This window comes from Stenella coeruleoalba, assembly GCF_951394435.1.
Source record: "Stenella coeruleoalba genome assembly, chromosome: 1".
Lineage (NCBI taxonomy): Eukaryota > Metazoa > Chordata > Mammalia > Artiodactyla > Delphinidae > Stenella > Stenella coeruleoalba.
Window position 1 is genome coordinate 160,238,094 of NC_137169.1, and position 19,243 is coordinate 160,257,336.

A 19,243-nucleotide genomic window follows, 5' to 3' on the forward strand; every position below is an offset into this window, starting at 1 on the left:
TCAGGCACAGCAACCTTCTGCTCAACTCAACTACTTGGGGCCAGTGAGGACAAAGGAAGAAGTCCTGAGCACTTGGATTTGGAGTCTTACTGGTCCATCACCTGGATAGGCCAAGTTCTTGGAATCCACGGTCTAGTTCCCTCGAGGCTGTGTCCTCTCAGGGTCAACTTATTCTAAGATGGTCAAAAGCAGAGGAGCTGTGAGACCACCAGCTCTGCCCAGGTCTACCCAAATCAGGACCCCAGGCCTTGTGAGCCAGGTAAATGGAGGGTGTGGTGCAAAGTGTGCAGCCCAAAGGGACCCCAGAGAAGAGGGACTGGAGTGCCCTGCCACCCCCCACCGCAGGAGAACTAGTCACACCATCTGAGTCAAATCCTACCAGTGGCACTCAGACACAGAGTGGTCCATAAATGGCCGTTTTAATGCAGAAAACCATGATAATTTACAAATGAAAAATTTTATAGGCCAGAGCCAGAAAGGCCTGAGAGGTTGTGAGGGCAGAAAGGAGGTGGAGGCCATTGAGAGTCGGGGCAACAGCTCCTTCAGCACCTTCACGACCGACCCCACCCAGGCTCCTGCAGGCTGGCAAGCCCCGGTGGTCCCTGGCCCCTGCCCTCAGACTCCCACTAGTCATTCCCCAGTGTGGAGACCGTGGGTCAACTTCAGGACACAAGGTGGACATGGAGAGACTGTTCCTTGGAAGTGAGGGCCTGGAGGGCAAGGGAGGGAACAAGGCAGGAGCCTGCTGGCTATGGTCCAGCCACCCCACTCCTGGCTCTGTCCCCTCTGGCCAAGCCACAGCATGAAGCAGAGCCAGGCTTTGGTGGCCCATTCCCTTGCCTTCCCTCCCAGCAGGAGGCAGAGGTACAGAACACAAGCCTGGAGCAGAAAGGGCACTGGAGGAGAGCACACGTCGTCAGGCTGAGGTTTGGGATGGGGTTATTTGATCGGATATGGTTTGGAGAAAGGGAGTAATCTCAGATGAGGTGGCTGCTGGGGGAGCCATCAAACCCAATTCTAGACCCCCCCCCCCAAGATATGTACATCCATCTGTCAGAGTTGGCAGGATGCTGGTTTGGGCTCAGCACCTCCCACATGGGGCATGCAGGGGGAAACAGGCTGGAGGCTCAGGGCCCTGGAGGTAGAAAGGAGCCCTCCCACCTTCCCCCTTCCCCAAGCCAGGAAGGTCAAAGACACGTCTAAGGCAGCCCAGATGCCAGGATGGCCCGGGGCTGGGAATGCCAGCCTTTCCAGGGCGGTTGCGGTCTGAGCCCTGGCAGGCTGCAGGCACTCCCCACCACCCAGTCTGGCAAGGTGAAGAGGACCCCCAGAGCTGGGGCCTATCAGCCCCTCCAACCAAGAATGGTCACCAGAAGCATCACTGGGGGCTGGCGACGGGCAGAGCCTTCTCCTGGGACAGCCACCTGTCCCCTCGCCCACCTTGTCCAAAGGTGAAGACCCCAGAGCAGAATGGAGCCCTGGAGAACAGGTCTGGCCAGGCAGATGGGAGGGGAGGGTTGGGAACGCTGGTCACTTTGGCATCTCCAAGGCCGACACTTGAGGCTTCACCTTGAAATACTGGTTGAATCGGATCACTGCATACCTGCCAGAAGACAGGAAAGGGAACTGAGGGTGAGAAGGGCAGCCAGGTGAGCCCTGCTGGGGGCACTCACACCATGAGGAAAGTTTCTCACCAGCTCAGCCCATCTAGGTCTGGGCAAATGGACCCTAGCCCAGGCTGGGGTTTTTTGTTTTGTTTTGTTTTCACTTCCACTAAAATTTTATTTTTCTTCTTAGATTAGACTGGAGCAACCCCTCCCCAAACATATTGGTTTGTCTGTTGAGTCTTTACAGCTCAGTGTGGTCAGTACGTTCACCTTGTTGAGCAACGGATCTCCAGGACTTTTTCGTTCTGTAAAACTGGACTCTTATCTCCCCCACACAGCAAGTGCCCAGTTTCTAAGTAGTCAATACTCAAGTACAGTCTCGGTACAGCCCCTAGTATATCACTAGGGGCCACTAAAGGAGCAGTTGGGTCTGATACCCCATGCAGGGAGGCAGCACAGTCAGCTGAGCCACCAAGGGACCTCAGCCGGTCACCCACCCCTCTGGAACTCTGGCCCCTCTGCTGTAAAATGGGGTTTGGACTCGTGATCTTTCAGACTAATTTCCAGCAATTCCCTTCAGCACCGGGCTCTGTGGGGAAGAGCCCTGGCAGAAGAGCCGGGCAGTGAAGCAGATAGCAGGCGGCGGGGTGCAAGGGTTTCTGACCACTTCCAGAGAGGGATTCTGGGCACACGTGCTTCCCCAGGCATCCCTGGAGCAGTGACCCGCCTCGCATGGGCTGGCTGGAATGGGGATGGTGAGCAGGGCAGAGGAATGGACCTGGACATTCTCTTTGGGGTGTCCTTTACCCCCACGTACTGGGTTCAAGGCTCTTCCTTTCCTCCACGCACCCCCCACGCCGCCACTGACTTTCAACTTGCTCCCTGCACTCACCTGAGGAAATTAAAGTCGATGGTGGAGAACTGGCTCTGGATGAGGGCCCAGAGTGCCCAGAAGAAGTGAGACGCCTGAAAACACATCAGAGAAGATCAGTGTAGTGAGCCCCCCAAACCTGTCATGGACCCCCATAGCTGGAGGGACACAGGCACTGTGGAAGACACAGAACTAAGACGCTGGCAGAGACACAGTGGGGTTTCCCCAGCACAGGTGGGGGATATTCTAGAGGTCAAGTCACTGGATGGTATCTGGGGACTCCACTCCTAGAAAAAGGCAAGCAGAGTAGGTTCTACTGCCCTCAGGCTTAAGCAGACTCTCAGCTTGTTCCCCAGCCTAAGCCAAACCTGAACTCCAGCCCTGGCCGCTCCCCTACCCAGGAGAATCTTCAAGCCCAAGGTATCCAGGACAAGAGAAATCCCTAAGGCAGAGCTCAGGCCTGCTTGCCAGTGGAGGGGGTGGCACCCCGTCTGCAGTGCCCTGGCCACATGGGCATCAGAGGTCCAGTCACTGGAAGACCTCTAAAGGGACTTCTTTCACCCCTTACCCTCTCTTCTATCGCAAGGTGGGTGAGGTCAGACAGTGAGTGTAGACATGAGCCGGGCTGCTGACCAAGGGTTCAACTGCCTCCCCAGAGCCAGAACCCCCCCAGGGCCCAGACCACCCTAGGCTCAAGAAGCTAGAGCGCCGTGGTTCCTGCTGCTCCAGAGACCCCCGGCCAGGGCTCCCACTCCTGTGGCTCTCCTGCCCCACCCCAAGTCCTGCTCACTCTAGGGTTGGCTCTATAGCACCTCCCCCCATTTTATTTCCTTTTCACGACTTAAAAGGGGCAGAGATCAATTAGCAAGTGGGAATGGTTACTAAAAATTTAGCAAGATGAAGGCATAGGTGGAACAGTTAAGAGGAAGAACCTGAAAAAGAATCACTTGGTTGTACAGCAGAAATTAACATAACATTGTAAATCATATGCTTCAATAAATTTTTTTTAAAAAAGGAAGAACCTGATAAGAATCAGTTTTATACCAATGAGGAAAATAGAATAGGCAATTTAAAATTACAGGTAATTAAAGATTTTATTTAAGTTCTCTGATATATTGTGAAATTCAGGGCAGCTGACTTGTCTTCTCGCTTATGCATGGCTGACATTAGTAAGACTAGTTAGCAATCCCCTTGGTGCATTCCGTGGAGACCTGGCATGAACCATGTACCTTGGATAATTAGCACTCAAAATCACGAACTGACAGCACAGTAATTTGAGAAGAAAGAGCCTGATGGGAAAGGCTTACACTGAGTTCTGAGTGAGTCAGTGGAGACAGTTAACAAGGAGGATTAGAACTGACATTCTCTATCTTCTCCAAAGACGAAAAAAAAAAAAAACCAACACAAAACTTAAGGGATGTATTTAACTGTGGCATGAAAGGCTAAGGTTAGACACTAGAAAGAACTTGTCCAAATGAGAGATTGCTAAAATAGGAAGCTGGGCTCTTTCTTGGAAGTAGTTCTCTAGGAAGGAGAGAACCTGGACTTGATGGAATGGGAGGAAAGCAGGGAATAGGGTGTCAGTATTAAGAGGATGCCCAAGATGGCTCTTCCCAGAGTCCCCCTCTAGGCTGGGGTTCAGGAGCATATGATGGGACTCCCCCAGGACCTCACCCCTGACCCTGGGCTCTGCTTCCTCCTCCACCACAAGGCTGTGAGAAGGTAGGAGCTGGGGGTGGGCCCTGAGTCCCTCCTCCCAGCTCTCCTTCCCCCACCCCTTCCAGTCACAAGCACTCACCAGGGCAAACTTGTTGACTTGCACATAGAGCCTCTCCACCTCCCTGGGGGTCACAGCCATCCCCTTCTGTGCCTGCAGGTAGTAGCGCAGCCACTGCAGCTGGGTCTCCCGCGCTGGGTACCAGCAGTAATCGACCTCATTCACACCTGATGGGGAGGCAGCCGCACAGAAGTTGCTGGGAGACGGGCCCACCTGGGGGTCTCCTCCAGCTCAGTAGGTGTTCCCTGATCCCCTCAAAACCTCCATCTCCTGTGTCCTGTGGGGCTGTGCAAAGAACGCAGCTTCTTTGACCACCAAACTCTAATGTGTGGAGGGTCGACCCCCATCCCAGCTGGGGGCACTGCTTTCAGTGGGCTGAGCTGGAGGAAAGCACAGAGACAGGCAGACTCGTTGAGGGGCAAGGCACAGTCCTGGAAGTGATGGGGAAGCCCTAAGACAGCACCACTGTATCCCTGAGCCCTACACAAAACCACGGCACACCGGAGGCGCTGGGTCAGAGCCCCGAATCGGGAGCCTAGCTGTCTTAGATCTGACGCTAACCTCCAGTTAACTTCGGGCAAGCCCTTTCCTTTCACTGGCCAAAATCTCATTTGTAAAGCAAGGGCTGGACGTAATGCACCTCAAATACTGCTTCCTGAACCAGTGTTGAGCTGGTTAACCTAAAAACATCGCCTGGAGTGCTTGGCGAAAATACAGATTGCCAGGCACCCACCCATGTCCAACTCTCCAGGTGATTCGGAAACACAGCCAGGCTTGGAACCCCTAAGCTAAATGGCCTGGACTCCCTCTAGTCCCACCCTTCCTTGAGTCCTTAGACTGCCAGCCCAGTACGCACCAGCCACATCTTGGGCATGATGGCAGAGAGCCTAGATTCAGAGCTGGTACAGAAAGAAACAGTTTATTAAAGACAGGACCAGGACTGGGCCATCTTGTCTGGTCTCTTCCTCCCTCTTCTTTTCTTCCTATCTTTCCCAAGCTTCCCTTATATCCCTGGAGAAACACACTCAGACTTCTGGGCCCCCAAGAGTATGGCTGGAGAAGAACGTCCTGGCACAGATGTAGACACTAAGGCCCAGGTAGAAGAAAGCTGTTCAAGGCCACACAGCCAGTTACTAGAGGCTGGTTCTTAGCTCCCAGCACTGGGTCTCCCTGCTCCTGAGAACACAGGAGATGCCTCTCTCCTCTACTGCCCTCCTCCTCCCCCCATGCTAGGTTCCTCCTCCTTCATTCTCAACTTGGAAGCAGGATGCAGTCTGCCCCCTTGGAGAAATTCCAGCTGGACTTTGCTCCAAGCGCTGGGCGAGAAGGACTTAAAATGCTTAAAAATTATCCCTTTTGGAAAGGCCAGTGGGTCTGTCAGCCGAGCAATCACAGGCCCAGTGCCGTGCGGGTGCCAGCCTCTGCTCCAGGCCACACCCACAGCTCAGCTGCTCTGCCCAGCTGAGGCCCCATCTGCCCCTTGGGTGCCTAGATGCAGCTGGTGGCCACCCTGGGGAGTCATACCTTCAGGTACAAGCAGTGCTTGACAGCCCTGGTCACCTGGGGTTCCAGAAGGGGCAGGATTGGCCTGTATTGGCCTGGGGAGTGCCTCAGGCTGGCCCAGGTGCCGGCTCTACAGTTGGCCTGGGCATGCCTCACCTATCCTAAGCCATACGGACTGGCCACATCACGCTGAGCACCCCGCACTGCTAGCCTGGGGATGTCCCTCCAGCCCCAGTGTCCACCTCCATCCACCAGTTGCCTCTTTAGCCCCATCGAATTGTTTAACAATTAAGCCCTTGAGCTGGAAAAACTTGCCCTGCTTCCTTTACACAAATGATTCTATTGTACACACCTACCTTTATGGAAGGACGGCATATGCCAGGACACACCCCAAATCCAACCTCTTCCAGGACACACCCCAAATCCAACCTGTTCCATGGCTGCTGCAGCCTCCCTCGGAGGCAGAAAAGCTCCCCTGCCTGACATCAGCAGCAAATACCAACGTGGAGCTTAGTATGTGCCACACTGGTGTGTGTGTATCGCATATCAATACTATGAAGTAGGCACTATTATCATCTCCATTTTACAGAGGCACAGAGAAGGTAAGTAACCTGCCCCAAGCGTCATGCAGCTAGTAAGCAATGAAGCCAGGATGTGAAGTAGGGGAGTCAAGTTGCAAAGTGCACACTGTTAACTAGTTGCACCATGATTAATCTCATCAGGTCACCAGGCAAATAGCTACTTGCAACTCGTTCTGCCCCTTATCTGCCTGCAGGGCCCCTATGTACGACTGCACGGGTTGACTGGGCATAAAGGAGCTTGGACAGGGGGTGAGTGGAGGCTGACATCAAGCTGAGCTGGGCCAGCTGGCGTGGGCTGTGTCTGCCCAGAGGAAGGACGGGGTCTCTTTAGAATTCACATGCCAAGCCGAATGTCCTCAGGGATCCTACAGAGGGCACGTTTCCCTAATTTGTACCAAAGTGCCACATGGGCCAGCAGGGGCTTGCTCTGTGCATGTGGGTCTGCCCCGGCCCCCCACCCCACCCCCCTGCCCATGAGACCTGGTGCTTTCTCAAGGCAGGCTGTAACTGGCCCCTCCCTCAAGCTGTGATATCTTGAGGACAGGGGTGTCCAGCCTCCATTCCCCATGCACAGAACCCCCTCCAACCCTTCCCCTGGACCTGGCCCTCCATCACAAGGAGGATATAGGCCAAAGAGTAATGCCCTTCTCACCTGCAAACTCATTGAAATGGTTGCCAATGTCAAAAGCTTGGTAGTTATAGCCGGCATATTCATAGTCAATGAACCGTACATGACCTGTGAGGTAGAGGAAAGGCAGTGAGGGTTGGCCCCAGATCTGGATATAGGGCTTGGTCAAGCTTTCACAGACCTCAGGAATGCACCCACTGACTCTCACTGGCCTCTGCAGCAACCCAGCCTCACCCAACTTCTCAGTGGCAACTTTCTTCTAAGTTGCTTCCTTCCATCTTTCCATCTGTCTGTCTGCCCTTTCCCCAGCTCCGGCTGTCCCTCTCACAGAGCTGGGTCCTCAGACTCTCCCCAACTAAAGACATTTGTCCTCAGCATGGCTGAGGACCAGAAAATAAAGCCAAGTACTCCATGGGGGTGAAGCTATCATCAGGAACACAGGGAAGGCACAGGGCAGCCAAGACGTCCTCGTTGTCAGGGGAATGGCTCCACAAACCATGATTTTGAGTTCTTTCTTGGCAAAGATTTTTCTAAGTAGGAATTTGTTTCTTTTTCATTTCTCTCCTACAAATTAACTTGAGACCTACACCAGAAGGTCTCACTTTGCTTGTCCAAGTACCAGGCTGAGGAGTAGGACCCCAACGCCAGCTGATCAAGCAGCCCGAGCCCTGCTGCTGCCTGGCCAGGGCCAGGGAAGCTGTACCTTTGGTGCTGTCGTAGATGATGTTCTTGCAGAGCAGGTCATTGTGGCAAAACACCACAGGGGAGTCCAACTGAGGCAGGTGCTCCTTCAGCCAGGCCAGCTCCCGTTCCAACACCTCGACCTTAGGGACATCTGCAGAAAGGCTGGACAGTGGCAAGAAAGGTGGCCGGTGGAGGGAGGGCTGATAGCAGACAGGCACATGCTTGGTCTCAAAAGCCCTGGGCTCTGGCCCCATCACTACCTCTTATTGCAGAGGGACCTTGGACAAACGGCTGACCTTTCAGACCCCCACTTTTGTCACTTGTAAAATGGCACTCACCTTTCCTGTCCTTCTGACTTCCTGTGGTTATTCTAAGAAGCTGATTAAAACATGGGCATAAAAGCATTTTGCAAAGCGTAAAAGTCCCTGACCGGACAGTGTCCTGATACTTCGTGAAAGGGAGAGGGAAATAAGGATGGGGGCACGAGGAGGTGTCAGGGGAGGGAGAGTGAATGCCCAAACTCAATTATTCCAGAAAGAACAAGGGCAGCAGGGGAGGGATGCAAACAGACCTGCTCTTGGGATGCTCGAAACAATTCCTAGGGGAAGGTGAAGCTCTCTAAAATAAGACCCCAGAGCTCCTCCAGTGGAAGAATGGCAGTGCCCTGGGAGTGGCGGCAGCAATGACACCCTCTAGAGGAGACAGAGGGACGTTGCTGTGAGTCTCCCTCCTGCTCTGGTGGCTGGCGTCATGGTTGGAAAGGACTAGAGATCATATAGACTAGCTTCCCATCGCACAGCGAGACCACTCAGGTCTACAGAAGAAAGCAAAAAAAACTGCTTCTTGGGCCCACTCCTACAAGGCCAAGGGGATACGAGGGCCTTTCAATTGAAAAGCACTTGCTCTGCTGCGGCTCAGTAACTCACCTCGTCCCCCTTGAACTATGGGTGTGTTTCCCTGCCCCGGCCCCCTGCTTGTGTAGGAACAAAGATGCATGAAGGCCACCTGTCCCTCAGCCCACCCCATCCTGTGGCCCACGGCAGGCATTTTTGCTAAAAGTACATGTTGAGGAATGAATGAACAGGTCAGTCAATGATGTTCTCAGAGGTCATGGGGAAGTTGGTGAGGGTGCACTGTGCTCCGATGCTCTGAACTTTGCTCCCAGGAAGCACAGTTCTGTGTATACTGAAAAACCAAATAGTTAGCAGAACCCTTAAAACCCTAGCCTCCTCCCCTCCACCCATTGGTGGTTCCGGGGTTTTATCTCCATTCACATGACTCCTGTTTGCTTTCTTGTCCAGGGCAGTGAGGGTACACGCAGGAGGGTGTGAATGAGACATGTCCTCTCTGACCCTCCCCCAGGACGCCCCATTGCCCCTCACGCAGCCCAGAAGCCAGAATACAGGGAAGAGTAGTCAGCGACTAAGGCATCCCCATGTTCCCCTGGACACGGATGAGCCGCAGGCTCCCTCCAGGCTCTGAGAAGGTCACCGCTAAAGGGGATCTCAGGTCTCCCGTCTAACCCCATGGGGCATCTGAGGCTCAGGGGAGGGCAGAGACTTCCTCCCGCCTCCAGATGCGTCTCACACAGCTGGGTACTCTACTCCCTCACCTAAGGAAAGCAGTGCTCAGCCTATCCAAGGATCCAAAGTCAAGCTGAGCCTCTGAACTGAGGGGGCCTCGGTGCCCCTCAGGGGCTCTGCACAGGCCACTCTGAGTCTAGGGGTCTATTAGGGGTGGGATGGGGGAGGCCTCCCCTCACCCTCACTGGAATTTATCTGTGTTGACAGGTCTGCATAAGATACATTTTAATCCGGGCTCTTCTTAAGAAGCTACCTTTTCCTTTAAGATTCTTTTTTTTCCCCCTTGGACTGAGACCATCCAAAGATAAGAATTAGGAGGCTTCCTTTGGTTTGCCCAGGTCTTAGCCTGAAAAACATGTCTTTGACATCCAAGATGACTGCTGCCCAGGCCCTGACCTCTGTCTGACCCCTACCCTACCCACTCCAAGGCCACACAGCTGCTTACTGTGCGAACAGTCCAGGCCTTCTACCTCCCTGTGCAGCCCTGCTTCCCTCCCCTGAGCGCTTGAAACGTCACCAGCTTTGCTACCTTCAGCCCTGACATCACTCGACTCTCTCAAGGCTGTGGGGATGGCAGAGTATACCCACCACTGCATCACAGAAACTTCCACATCCCAGGCAGAACAGCTCTGTCCCTCAGAGGAGTAGGAGGGGGTGAAGGGGCTGGGGGCCCTCCTCAGGGAAGCCTGGGGGTTCCCCTGAAGGGACTGCTGCCTGGCAAGTGTCCACTCAGCATTCAGGATCCGGGCGGGGGAGGGGGAGGAAGTATCTTCTCCCCACAGGGAAAGGACTTTCTAAGTGTTCAAACTTACTGACTCATCACGTTTTTTTTTTTTTTTTTTGCGGTACGTGGGCCTCTCACTGTTGTGGCCTCTCCCTTTGCGGAGCACAGGCTCCGGACGCGCAGGCTCAGTGGCCATGGCTCACGGGCCCAGCCGCTCTGCGGCATGTGGGATCCTGCCGGACCAGGGCACGAACCCGTGTCCCCTGCATCGGCAGGCGGACTCTCAACCACTGCGCCACCAGGGAAGCCCCTGACTCATCACCTTTGCCCTCATACCAATCAACTCATCCAAAGCTCCTCTTGATGCCTAACCTTAAGCAGTTATCAACCCCACCTTCCCCAGCCAGGCTGGGTTCCCCCATGTCCCACCCAACACCAAGACTATCAAATCTGTTTCCACAAGACCTGACTCATCCCCCTATTCTCCATCCCTCCATGAAGCTTCCCTAGGGCAACGTTCCTCAGAGCATGGTTCCTTGATCACCTGCCTCAGAATCACCTGGAGAGCTGGTCAAAAGGCAGATTCCTAGGGTCTAATGCAAGACCTCCCAATCAATCTCCAGGGTTAGGCTCGGAATCTGTACTTAGCAAGCACCCAGGGGAATCTCATGCTCCAATTTGGGAACCCTAGTCCTAGATGTTGCCCACTGAATTACAAGACTCTCCCAGCTGGCCTCCCTGCCTCGAAGCCCCCAGCTCCCACCCAAATCTGTCCTTTACAATGAACCCCTGGCTCCAACACCTTCACACTGACTCTCCACTGCCTGATAAATTAATCTGGGCTCCTTAACCTGGCACTGAAGGTCCCTCACAGTCTAGCTCCAACTCACCTCTGCAGCCCCATCTCCCACGACCCATCCCCAATCCCTCCTGAAGATCTGCTCCAGGGCTTCCCTGGTGGCGCAGTGGTTGAGAATTTGCCTGCTGATGCAGGGGACACGGGTTCGAGCCCTGGTCTGGGAGGATCCCACATGCCGCGGAGCAACTGGGCCCGTGAGCCACAACTACTGAGCCTGCGCGTCTGGAGCCTGCGGTCTGCAACGAGAGGCCGCGATAGTGAGAGGCCCGCGCACCGCGATGAAAAGTGGTCTCCGCTTGCCACAACTAGAGAAAGCCCTCGCACAGAAATGAAGACCCAACACAGCAAAAAAAAAAAAAATTAATTAATTAATAAACTCCTACCCCAACATCTTAAAAAAAAATTAAAAAAAAAAAAAAAAGATCTGCTCCAGCCAGGCCCTCACCTACTCAGCATCCACAAGCAAGCTGTGCTCGTGCTGCCTCCTCCAGCCGGAGGCCTCCCTTTTCACCTCTGCCATACTACCTCTGCCAAGAAGACTTTCCCTGGCGCTCCCACCCCTGCATACGTCACACACACTGCAGAGCCAGGTCCTATTTACAGGGACGGTTTCTAAGCTCCTTGAGGGCAGGGCCCCTGTCACCTTCAAGTTTTTTGTTGTTTTAAATCCCAATCAATCAGTGTTTGTGAAATGAAGGACTGACTAAATCAGGGTTATTAGGCAACGACTGGAGCTCAAGTGCTTCACCCCATCCGAGCGATTGCTCATCGCTGCCCTGCTTGTGGCAGGTTAGACAGTTTAGGGCAGGCATCATCCCCTCAAGAGGCTCAATTTAAGCAAACTGATTTGCCTAAGGTCAAAGGTGAGACAAGAGAAAAGGAAGTTGGCCAGCTCTTCCTCAGGGCACACTCCCCTCCTAACAAGGTCACCCCCCGAGGCTACACAGTGACAGTACAGTCAGAAGAAGCTGCAGTAACAAGGGTCATGCCCGAGCATTAGGCCTGGACTCTAGTCCTTGAATTGCCACATATCAGTATAACCTTGGGCAAGTCCCATCCTTCCTCTGGGCCTCAGTTTTTCCATCTGTCAAACGAAAGTGGTGGGCTGGATGATCAGAGGGTCTTGCTCTCCATGTGCTGTTCTAGTCCTAAGGGGGAAAGCAGTCCTTGTCCCAGAGCCATCTGACATAGAAGGTCAGTGCCATCTGAACGTCCTAGACAAGTAGTCCCAAAGCGGTGCTTAATAATCTCTGACAGGGAGGATCTAGGTAAAGTCATGTGTGCATGCATGTGACAGAGACACACGATCGGGATGGTTAATTATTACCATCTTAGAGGGAGAAGGAGATACCCTTCCTCCAAACCTCTTCTGTGCCCTGCTCCCACGAACATTTGGAGAAGAATGATGTTCAGCCCCAGTGGGGAACATGGAGGGATCAGAGACCCACTATGGCCTTTTTTGCAGGGGGCAGGGATGACGACCTCGATCTTTTCTCCATGCCACCATCCTTTTCTCAGCACTCAAGGGTATGCTGGGGAGTCAGGCATCTGAAGGCCAGAAGGACTCTCAGGTTGCCGGTGAGAGCATAAGGATAGGTCCAGGGAACTGCGTCTTACCTGGGGAAAGGCAATGTCAGGATGGGTAGGGTGCGCCCCTCCCCGGGAAGAGCAGTGAGAAAGCAGCGAGCTGTCAGTTTGAACAAGGTGAGGAACCGGGGCCCCAGAGCCATGTGGGGACAAGAGGTGCCCAGGCAAGTAGCAGGAATCTTGAAGTCCAAGGGCTTGTCAGCTGATGAGCTGAGTTCTTCTGACTGACTCTGAACTCAGCCCCACCCCATTCGCAAGAAGGTCGGTCCCTCCCTTCTCATTGCTCAGAAGCCAGCTCAGGTAGAAAGGGCCCTGTGTGGAAACAGAAGCCCTGCCTCTGACAAGCCCTGTGACACTGGGCAAAGCTTAGTCTCTGAGCTCAGTATCCTTCAGGTGAAATGGGGAGATGCTGACCCTATTCCCCGCCACAACCAGAAAACTGAAGGAGAAATAAGCACATAGATAGGGAGGGTGGGAGGGAGGGAGACGCAAGAGGGAAGAGATATGGGAACATATGTATATGTATAACTGATTCACTTTGTTATAAAGCAGAAACTAACACACCATTGTAAAGCATTTATACTCCAATAAAGATGTAAAATAAATAAATAAATAAATATTAAAAATTCTAAAAAAAAAAAGAAAGAAGCTCATAGGTATAAAACTGCGGAAACAAGTTCCTGAGATTTCGTCAATCAGCCCAACTCTGCTTGGAGACAGAGGCTCAGGAATCAGGACTGAAGCCACTAAACCTTCTGTCGGGGCGGGCTGGGGAAGGGAGGTCATATTAAGGCAGCAGAGACAGTGGTAGCCTTGAACCCTCTCAGATCTTTGTACCTGGGGTTGATCTCGTTCTTCACGAGGGTGAAGTAATTGTGCATCTTGTGCCAGAGGATGGGCTTGGGCAGGCTGCCGTTGGCGTGGATGGTGTGAATCTTTGCCATTTCTAAGGCAATTAGCCTACAGCAGAAAACAGGAAGAGTAGAGTATGAGTGTGGGGCAGGCCCTCCCCAGCTCAGCCACTCCTGAGCATAAAGAAATGGCCCTGCAAGGTCCACTGGGGCCAAGTGTAGGCTATTACAAATCTGTTAGGAGCTCTTGGTCCTGCAGAAGGAAGGTCTCAGCAGAAGGCGTGAAAATGAGATAAAGGCCTTCAGCTCAGCAGCTCCCCTTCCAGAACCAGAGCCGGGGGAGCTTCAGGGAGTGAAAGGGCAAAGCAGTGGGCCGTTGGCCACGGGTCAGTGACCCTGCCCCACCTCAAGGTTGAGTGCCTACAGCAACCCCTGAGGACAGAGGGGTCACCTGGAGAGGGAGGCGGAACCCCTCCCACCCCCCACCCCAGCCCCGCCCCCTTGGACTCAGACCCACACCCTCAGGGGGAGGTAAATGCAGGGCACCGAGGAATCAGGGGGTGGTAATGCCACGCAGGGAAGAAACGCTTGTCTCTTATCAGTCTGGCCAAGGTGGGGAGGGAAGCAGGCTGGCCCAGGGCAGCCCCTTCCTCTGCGGCAGGGAGTTGATGCTGGCGGCTGGGTGCCAAGGACGCAAAACAAACCAGCGTTCTATTTTCAAGTTTTCCTGTGGACATTATCCAAGGTCCCGGGAGAGAAGGAGGGGGCGGTGGGGAGAGGAGAAAGCAGAGCTGGGGAAGGTTGCTGGGAGAGGGCGGGGGTGGATAGAGGACTGACTGGGCAGAGAGGGAAGGCCTTGATAAGGACCCCAGCGTCTGAGGCCCTGTGTCCCAGCTGGGCTCCCCCAGTCCTCTGCCTGCTCTCCCTTCTGGAGCCCCACCCCCCCCTCAGCTGCCAAGCCTCCAGCATTCAAGCTTCCTTCGCCTCTGCCTGTTGCTCGAATAATAATCACTGGGAAAGACAACAAAGGCATTGGCTGTCTGAAACCTTGTTGCCGAGCTGTTCCAGGGGCACCCCCTCCCCTGGCCAGGTCCTTGGAAGGGACAGCCATCGCCCAACAGGATAGCAGGGCAGACTAGGGGCTCCTCCAGAAGCCCCCAAGGCTCCCACCTCCTAGAGGGTGGAGGGGGCAGGGGGCGTGGCAGCGACCGAGTGGGTGAGAGATGAAGGCTGTGCTTTCAGAGGCGAGAGGCCCTGGGGCAGGAGGGAGCCCACCAGGGCTTGGGCAAGGCAGGGGAGCAGCCCCTGAGACCCGGGGTTCCCCTACCCAAAGGAAGATTCCGAAAAGAGCCTAAACAGAGTGTTTCCTTGAATATCAATAGGGCTGTTGTCTGGAATAGCAATGAAAGTAACCTCAACAGTCAGCGTTTTTGTGCTGCAAAGCCTCGCAGGAGGCGGAGGTTGGGAGGTGAGGGTCCTCTTCCTCCCTGCCTTTCCCTCAGAGATCCACCTTCATCCCAGAAGGATAATGGTCTATCCTGGGAAAATCATCAAGGAAGGGTCTACCTCCCATACTTATCCCACTTTCTGGCTCTCCCCCAAATGTAAAGTTCTTCTTATCATCAAACCTAAATCCATCTTCAATCTTCCTGACAATGGTAATTGTTTCCATGAAAGAATGAGTGACAGCATCAGATTCCCAGAGGTGGCGGGAGACTGGGAGTGGTGAGGACCTGACAATATCTGAGCTTTTTTGCACAAGACTGAGGGAGAGCTGGGAGGGGTACTGTGGGAGAAGTCAGGACAGAGTTCCCCCGGCCCCGCTCTGACCTCACATCTCTAGCTGCGTGCATTTTGAACTACCACCTGGAGCCTGAGAAGACCCTCGCACAGGGCTGCATGTCCCCCACCCCCACCCCAGATACACACACACACGGCTACAACATACAACTCCACATGAATATCCTGAGGCTCAACCAGCCCGGGAGGCAGTGCTCTCAGATTTCCTTCTTCTAAGTCCCTAGAGGGCCTGCTAGGGGTTCCCTGCAAATAGGGCCAGGCGCACTAGCTTGAGGTCAGCTGGGTAGCAGGTGACGGCTAAGAAGCTTCTTGGTCTACTCCCTGCCTGGGCTTTCCTGTTTCCCTTCAAGATCTGAAAGGCTCCTTCCCCTTAGGTGGGACAGGACAGATCCCAAGGGTCTCAAGCAGACCCCCATGCTGTTGTTCCCGGTGTCAGGGGTAAATTTCAGTTTGCCTCAAGCGTCACTACGGTCTGAGGGCCCTGCACATGGGCGTGGCATTGTGGGGAGGAAGAAGGATCCTGCTGGACATCCTTGCTCAGCATGGTCAGAGGAGAGCATAATATGGGCTCTTCTTTGGTTCTCCCCCTTCCAGACCCCCAACAGTGGCATCTACAGGGCTTAAACGTTAAGTCCAGTTCCTGGGTCCTACACATCCAGGCATTTAATAGGAGCAGCTCCCTGGGGGCCATGGGTCCTTGTGAGCCTCTGGAAGGAAGCCTCAGCAGTTCCCTAAACCTGGGCTCCTACCTTGTCAGGAAGCCCAGAAGGAGCTCAGACTGGGATGGGGAGGCATCTCTCTGGGTTGGTACAACCACACTCACCCTGGATAAGGCCCATTTTCCAGGAATGCCTGAGCCCTCGGCAGGAGGGGAGGCACAGGAAACCCTGAGCACTCTGGGGATTTCACTTCCAAGGCTCCGAGATGTTTCCAGGTCAGACTTGGGATGGGTGGAGGACTGAGGCATGGGCCAGGAAGCAGATCCCCCTTTGGTCCCATGTTCACCAAAATTCTCACTTGCCTCCCCAAGAACACATCCTTTTAGCAGACCCCACTGAAAATCTACACAGAACTATAGCTCCTCTCTGCAGAGCAAGGCACGTAAACACACACACATTTTTCATGCAATTTCAGGGAGTTCACAGATCTTAAGAGTCTCTTTCATGGACGCCACTCCACCAGGGAAGCTGGCCAACGATTTCAAAGCCCAAGGCCTGTGGAATCATGGAGATGAATGATACACTGGGCACCCTCCTCACCTGAAGAGCCGGGGCTCACGGATGTGCTCTGGCCCCAGGGCCATGCCCCTCATGTACTCGTAGCACAGCCCATTCTGGAAGGTGCAGTAGAGTTTGGGGGCGCAGCCATGTGCTCGCAGCAGCTGGAAGTTCCTGACCTCATTCTCCCGGTCCACCAGCAGCTCTGTCCGCTCCCCGTACACCCGGACCAGCACACAGTCCTGCATGTCCTCCTCCACGTAGCAGGCCACCAGCTTGTTGGTAATGCCATCAGTGAAGCGCTGGCATGGGGGAGAGGGATGTGTGGGGCAGGGACTCTGCTCTTGCCTCGTGGTGACCCAGCTCCAGCACAGGGTGCTCGTTTGAATGCTGAGCACAATTGCACAGAACCCCCGTCCTTTAGCCCTCTCACTTAGTAAAGAGCTCAGCACTGCTCCTAACCCTCCACCCTCTCCCAATGCTTGAGGTAGACCAGAGAGTTCAAGAAAAAAATGGCAGCTTGGGCTCAGCCCAGGCATGCTTCTCCTGGGTCTGCCTCTAGTGGATGGGATTTGGCGGTGGAGGAATTTTCACACCACTTACCTCCCCCCTCCACTTTTCACTCTCCCATCGGGCCCTGAAAGAAACCTCCATGGACCAGGATGCGGCAGACGGAGGGGAGTGTACAGCCTAGGACGTGTACAGCCTGACCCAACTTGCCTCTCACCACCTGCCAGGCAGAGGGCTCCTTGCGGTCCCCCTTGCCCCACGCAGCGGCAGGGGTAAAGGAGGGCACTGAGGTTGGCACCCACCCCAGGGCCAGGGGGTCAGAGCTCCTTAGGGCCAGAAGAGACAGACAGTAGATCCTGGGAAGGTTCTCTGGGTAGGGTGACAAGGAGGAATGAACCATGGAATTTATGGGGCACGGTGTGAGAGAGCTGGAAGGGATCTTAGGGACATTCGAAGTAATAAAAGGTGGGGACACTGAGGACCAGAGAGGGGAGGGACTGGAAGACATCATGTTAGGCCAGTGCTGGAATTAACCTCAGGCCTGCTTGATGCCCTGATGGTTTTACACTAGAGTTGTCTTTTATTTTGAAAATGTTACCCACTCACCCCTCCCCCAAAAGGGGTCTGTCAACCTTCACACATGGTCCTGAACCGCACCTTTCCCCACCCAGAAGGCCCACCAGCATGGAGTTCCTACCACTCCAGCATAAGCTGCAGGTGCCCACTCAGGGCAGCATCCTCCACAGGCAGCTCCCAGAGGGAATGGGACAGCTGAAGACTCTTTACAGAGGAGGCAGGTCTGCTGGGAAGTCAGCCTGAGGCTCCTCAGGGGGAGCCTCTGCCCACGTCTGTGTCCCTGCCAATGTGCCCAGCAGAGCGAGGAGGTGCCCTGTGTAGGGGGAGCTGAGGCAGAGCTAGGGGCGATGGTGAGGCTTTCCACGCAGCTCAGGGCTCGGGGCTAGCTGGAATTCCTCAGGGTGGCTCCTGGGACCAGCAGGAACAGCCCGGAGCCCGGAGGCTTTGCTCCCACTATGGGGTGTGTGAGTGTGGGGGGTGCCCTTAAAAGTTCCTGCCTCCGCAGGTTTCAGAGCCGGATGGCTACTTGCTTCTGGGTAGCGAGGGGCACCGGCGCACACCGACAGGGGGTGGGGCCCGCACGCACAACGTGCTGACAGTGGGCAGGTGGATCTCCCGCGTGCCCGAGAGCCCCAGGAGGAGGGGTGTGTGTGGAGGGCCGAGGGAGGCGGGAGCCTAGCTTTGCTTAGGGACCAAAATAGATGGAGAAAGAAATACATACGCAAACCACCATTTCAGCCCTCTTCTGGGCAGCAGCCGCGCACCCCTGGGACCGACACCCGGAAGGATGCACGAACACACGTCCACGCATCCCCGTTCCAGCCCCGGCGGGGCCCCATCCCCTGCCCCGCGCCCGCTCTGCTACCTTGGTCCGAACTTGCTGGGGCTTCCAATGTGGCCGCAGCTCCCGGATGAGGCGCAGGGCGCCGGGGAGGATGTCGTCCTGGTCCACGGATATGCCGAAGCACGGGACGGCGGCGGCCCTCGGGGGGCCCGGCGGTTCCCGGCAGCCCGCGCCGGCCGCAGCCTTCTCCTCCATGCCCCATGAGCACTGCGGGCAAGGCGCCTGCCTCCTCAGGTAAAAGGGCGAGCACGGCAGGGGAGCCGAAGGGGGCACAGCCATTCCCTGCAGCCCCACCCCCTCGGAGCCGCCGCGCGGACGCTAGCCCCCGCGGGGGGGCCCGGCGCGGGAGTGGGAGTGGTAGAGGAGGGGCCAGGGGAAGTCCATGACTCAGGAGCCAGCGGCCCGCTTCAATCGCCGCCTCGCAGCCGGGCGCCCGAAGCCGAAGCCGACCCGGGAACGCCGGGGCCCGCCGCGATTGTGACATCACGGGCCGCGGGGCGGGGGCCGCGGGAACGCTCCCACCCCACCCCGCCCCGCCCCCCTGGCCGGTGGGGGTGCGCTGCCTGCCACCGCGGGCGGCTGCGGCCACAGTTACCTGGAGAGCCTGGCGGGGTGACGCCCCCGGAGAGGCCGTGACGCAGGGGGCGGGGCCCGGGTGGGGCCGGGGTGGGTGGGCCCGCCCCCACCCGGGTCTCAGGCCCGGTAGCCCCCGGTTCACTCCCCCCGCTTCCGTGGCAGCGAAGTGGCCTCCTCCTTCCCACCTCGGCTGGGGCCGCTCTCCCTGTGTAACCCGGGGCAGGGCCGGGGGAAGCCTCTTCCCGCCCACCACTGCGTCCTGGAGTGTGGAGATTCCGCTGCTCCCAAGAGGTCAGCTTAGGCTAGACCACCTGTCCGCCAGCTTCCTGCCCCCAATCCCTGGACTCCTGGAAGAGACTCCGTGGGAAGAGGCCTTTTCCGATGGCGAGGGGACTTTGGGGGATGCTTTTTGGGGGTGGGTGTGCCAATGGGGACCTCACTAGTCACCTGGCCGCGTGGGAGAGC

At 55.6% G+C, this 19,243-nt stretch overlaps 1 protein-coding gene across 1 annotated transcript; it reads right to left on the reverse strand.

Annotated features, from left to right (window-relative positions):
- Positions 1–382: 382 nt before the first annotated feature.
- ETNK2 (ethanolamine kinase 2) lies at positions 383–18,818 on the reverse strand. The gene is made up of 8 exons (XM_079914129.1): positions 18,224–18,818; positions 16,315–16,574; positions 13,242–13,364; positions 7,671–7,813; positions 6,992–7,075; positions 4,277–4,422; positions 2,500–2,573; positions 383–1,603 (listed from the first exon to the last, which is right to left on the reverse strand). Exons 1-8 carry the CDS (start codon positions 18,479–18,481, stop codon positions 1,531–1,533), a joined length of 1,161 nt encoding a protein of 386 aa, XP_079770255.1. The 5' UTR covers positions 18,482–18,818; the 3' UTR covers positions 383–1,530.
- Between the last annotated feature and the right edge of the window lie 425 nt (positions 18,819–19,243).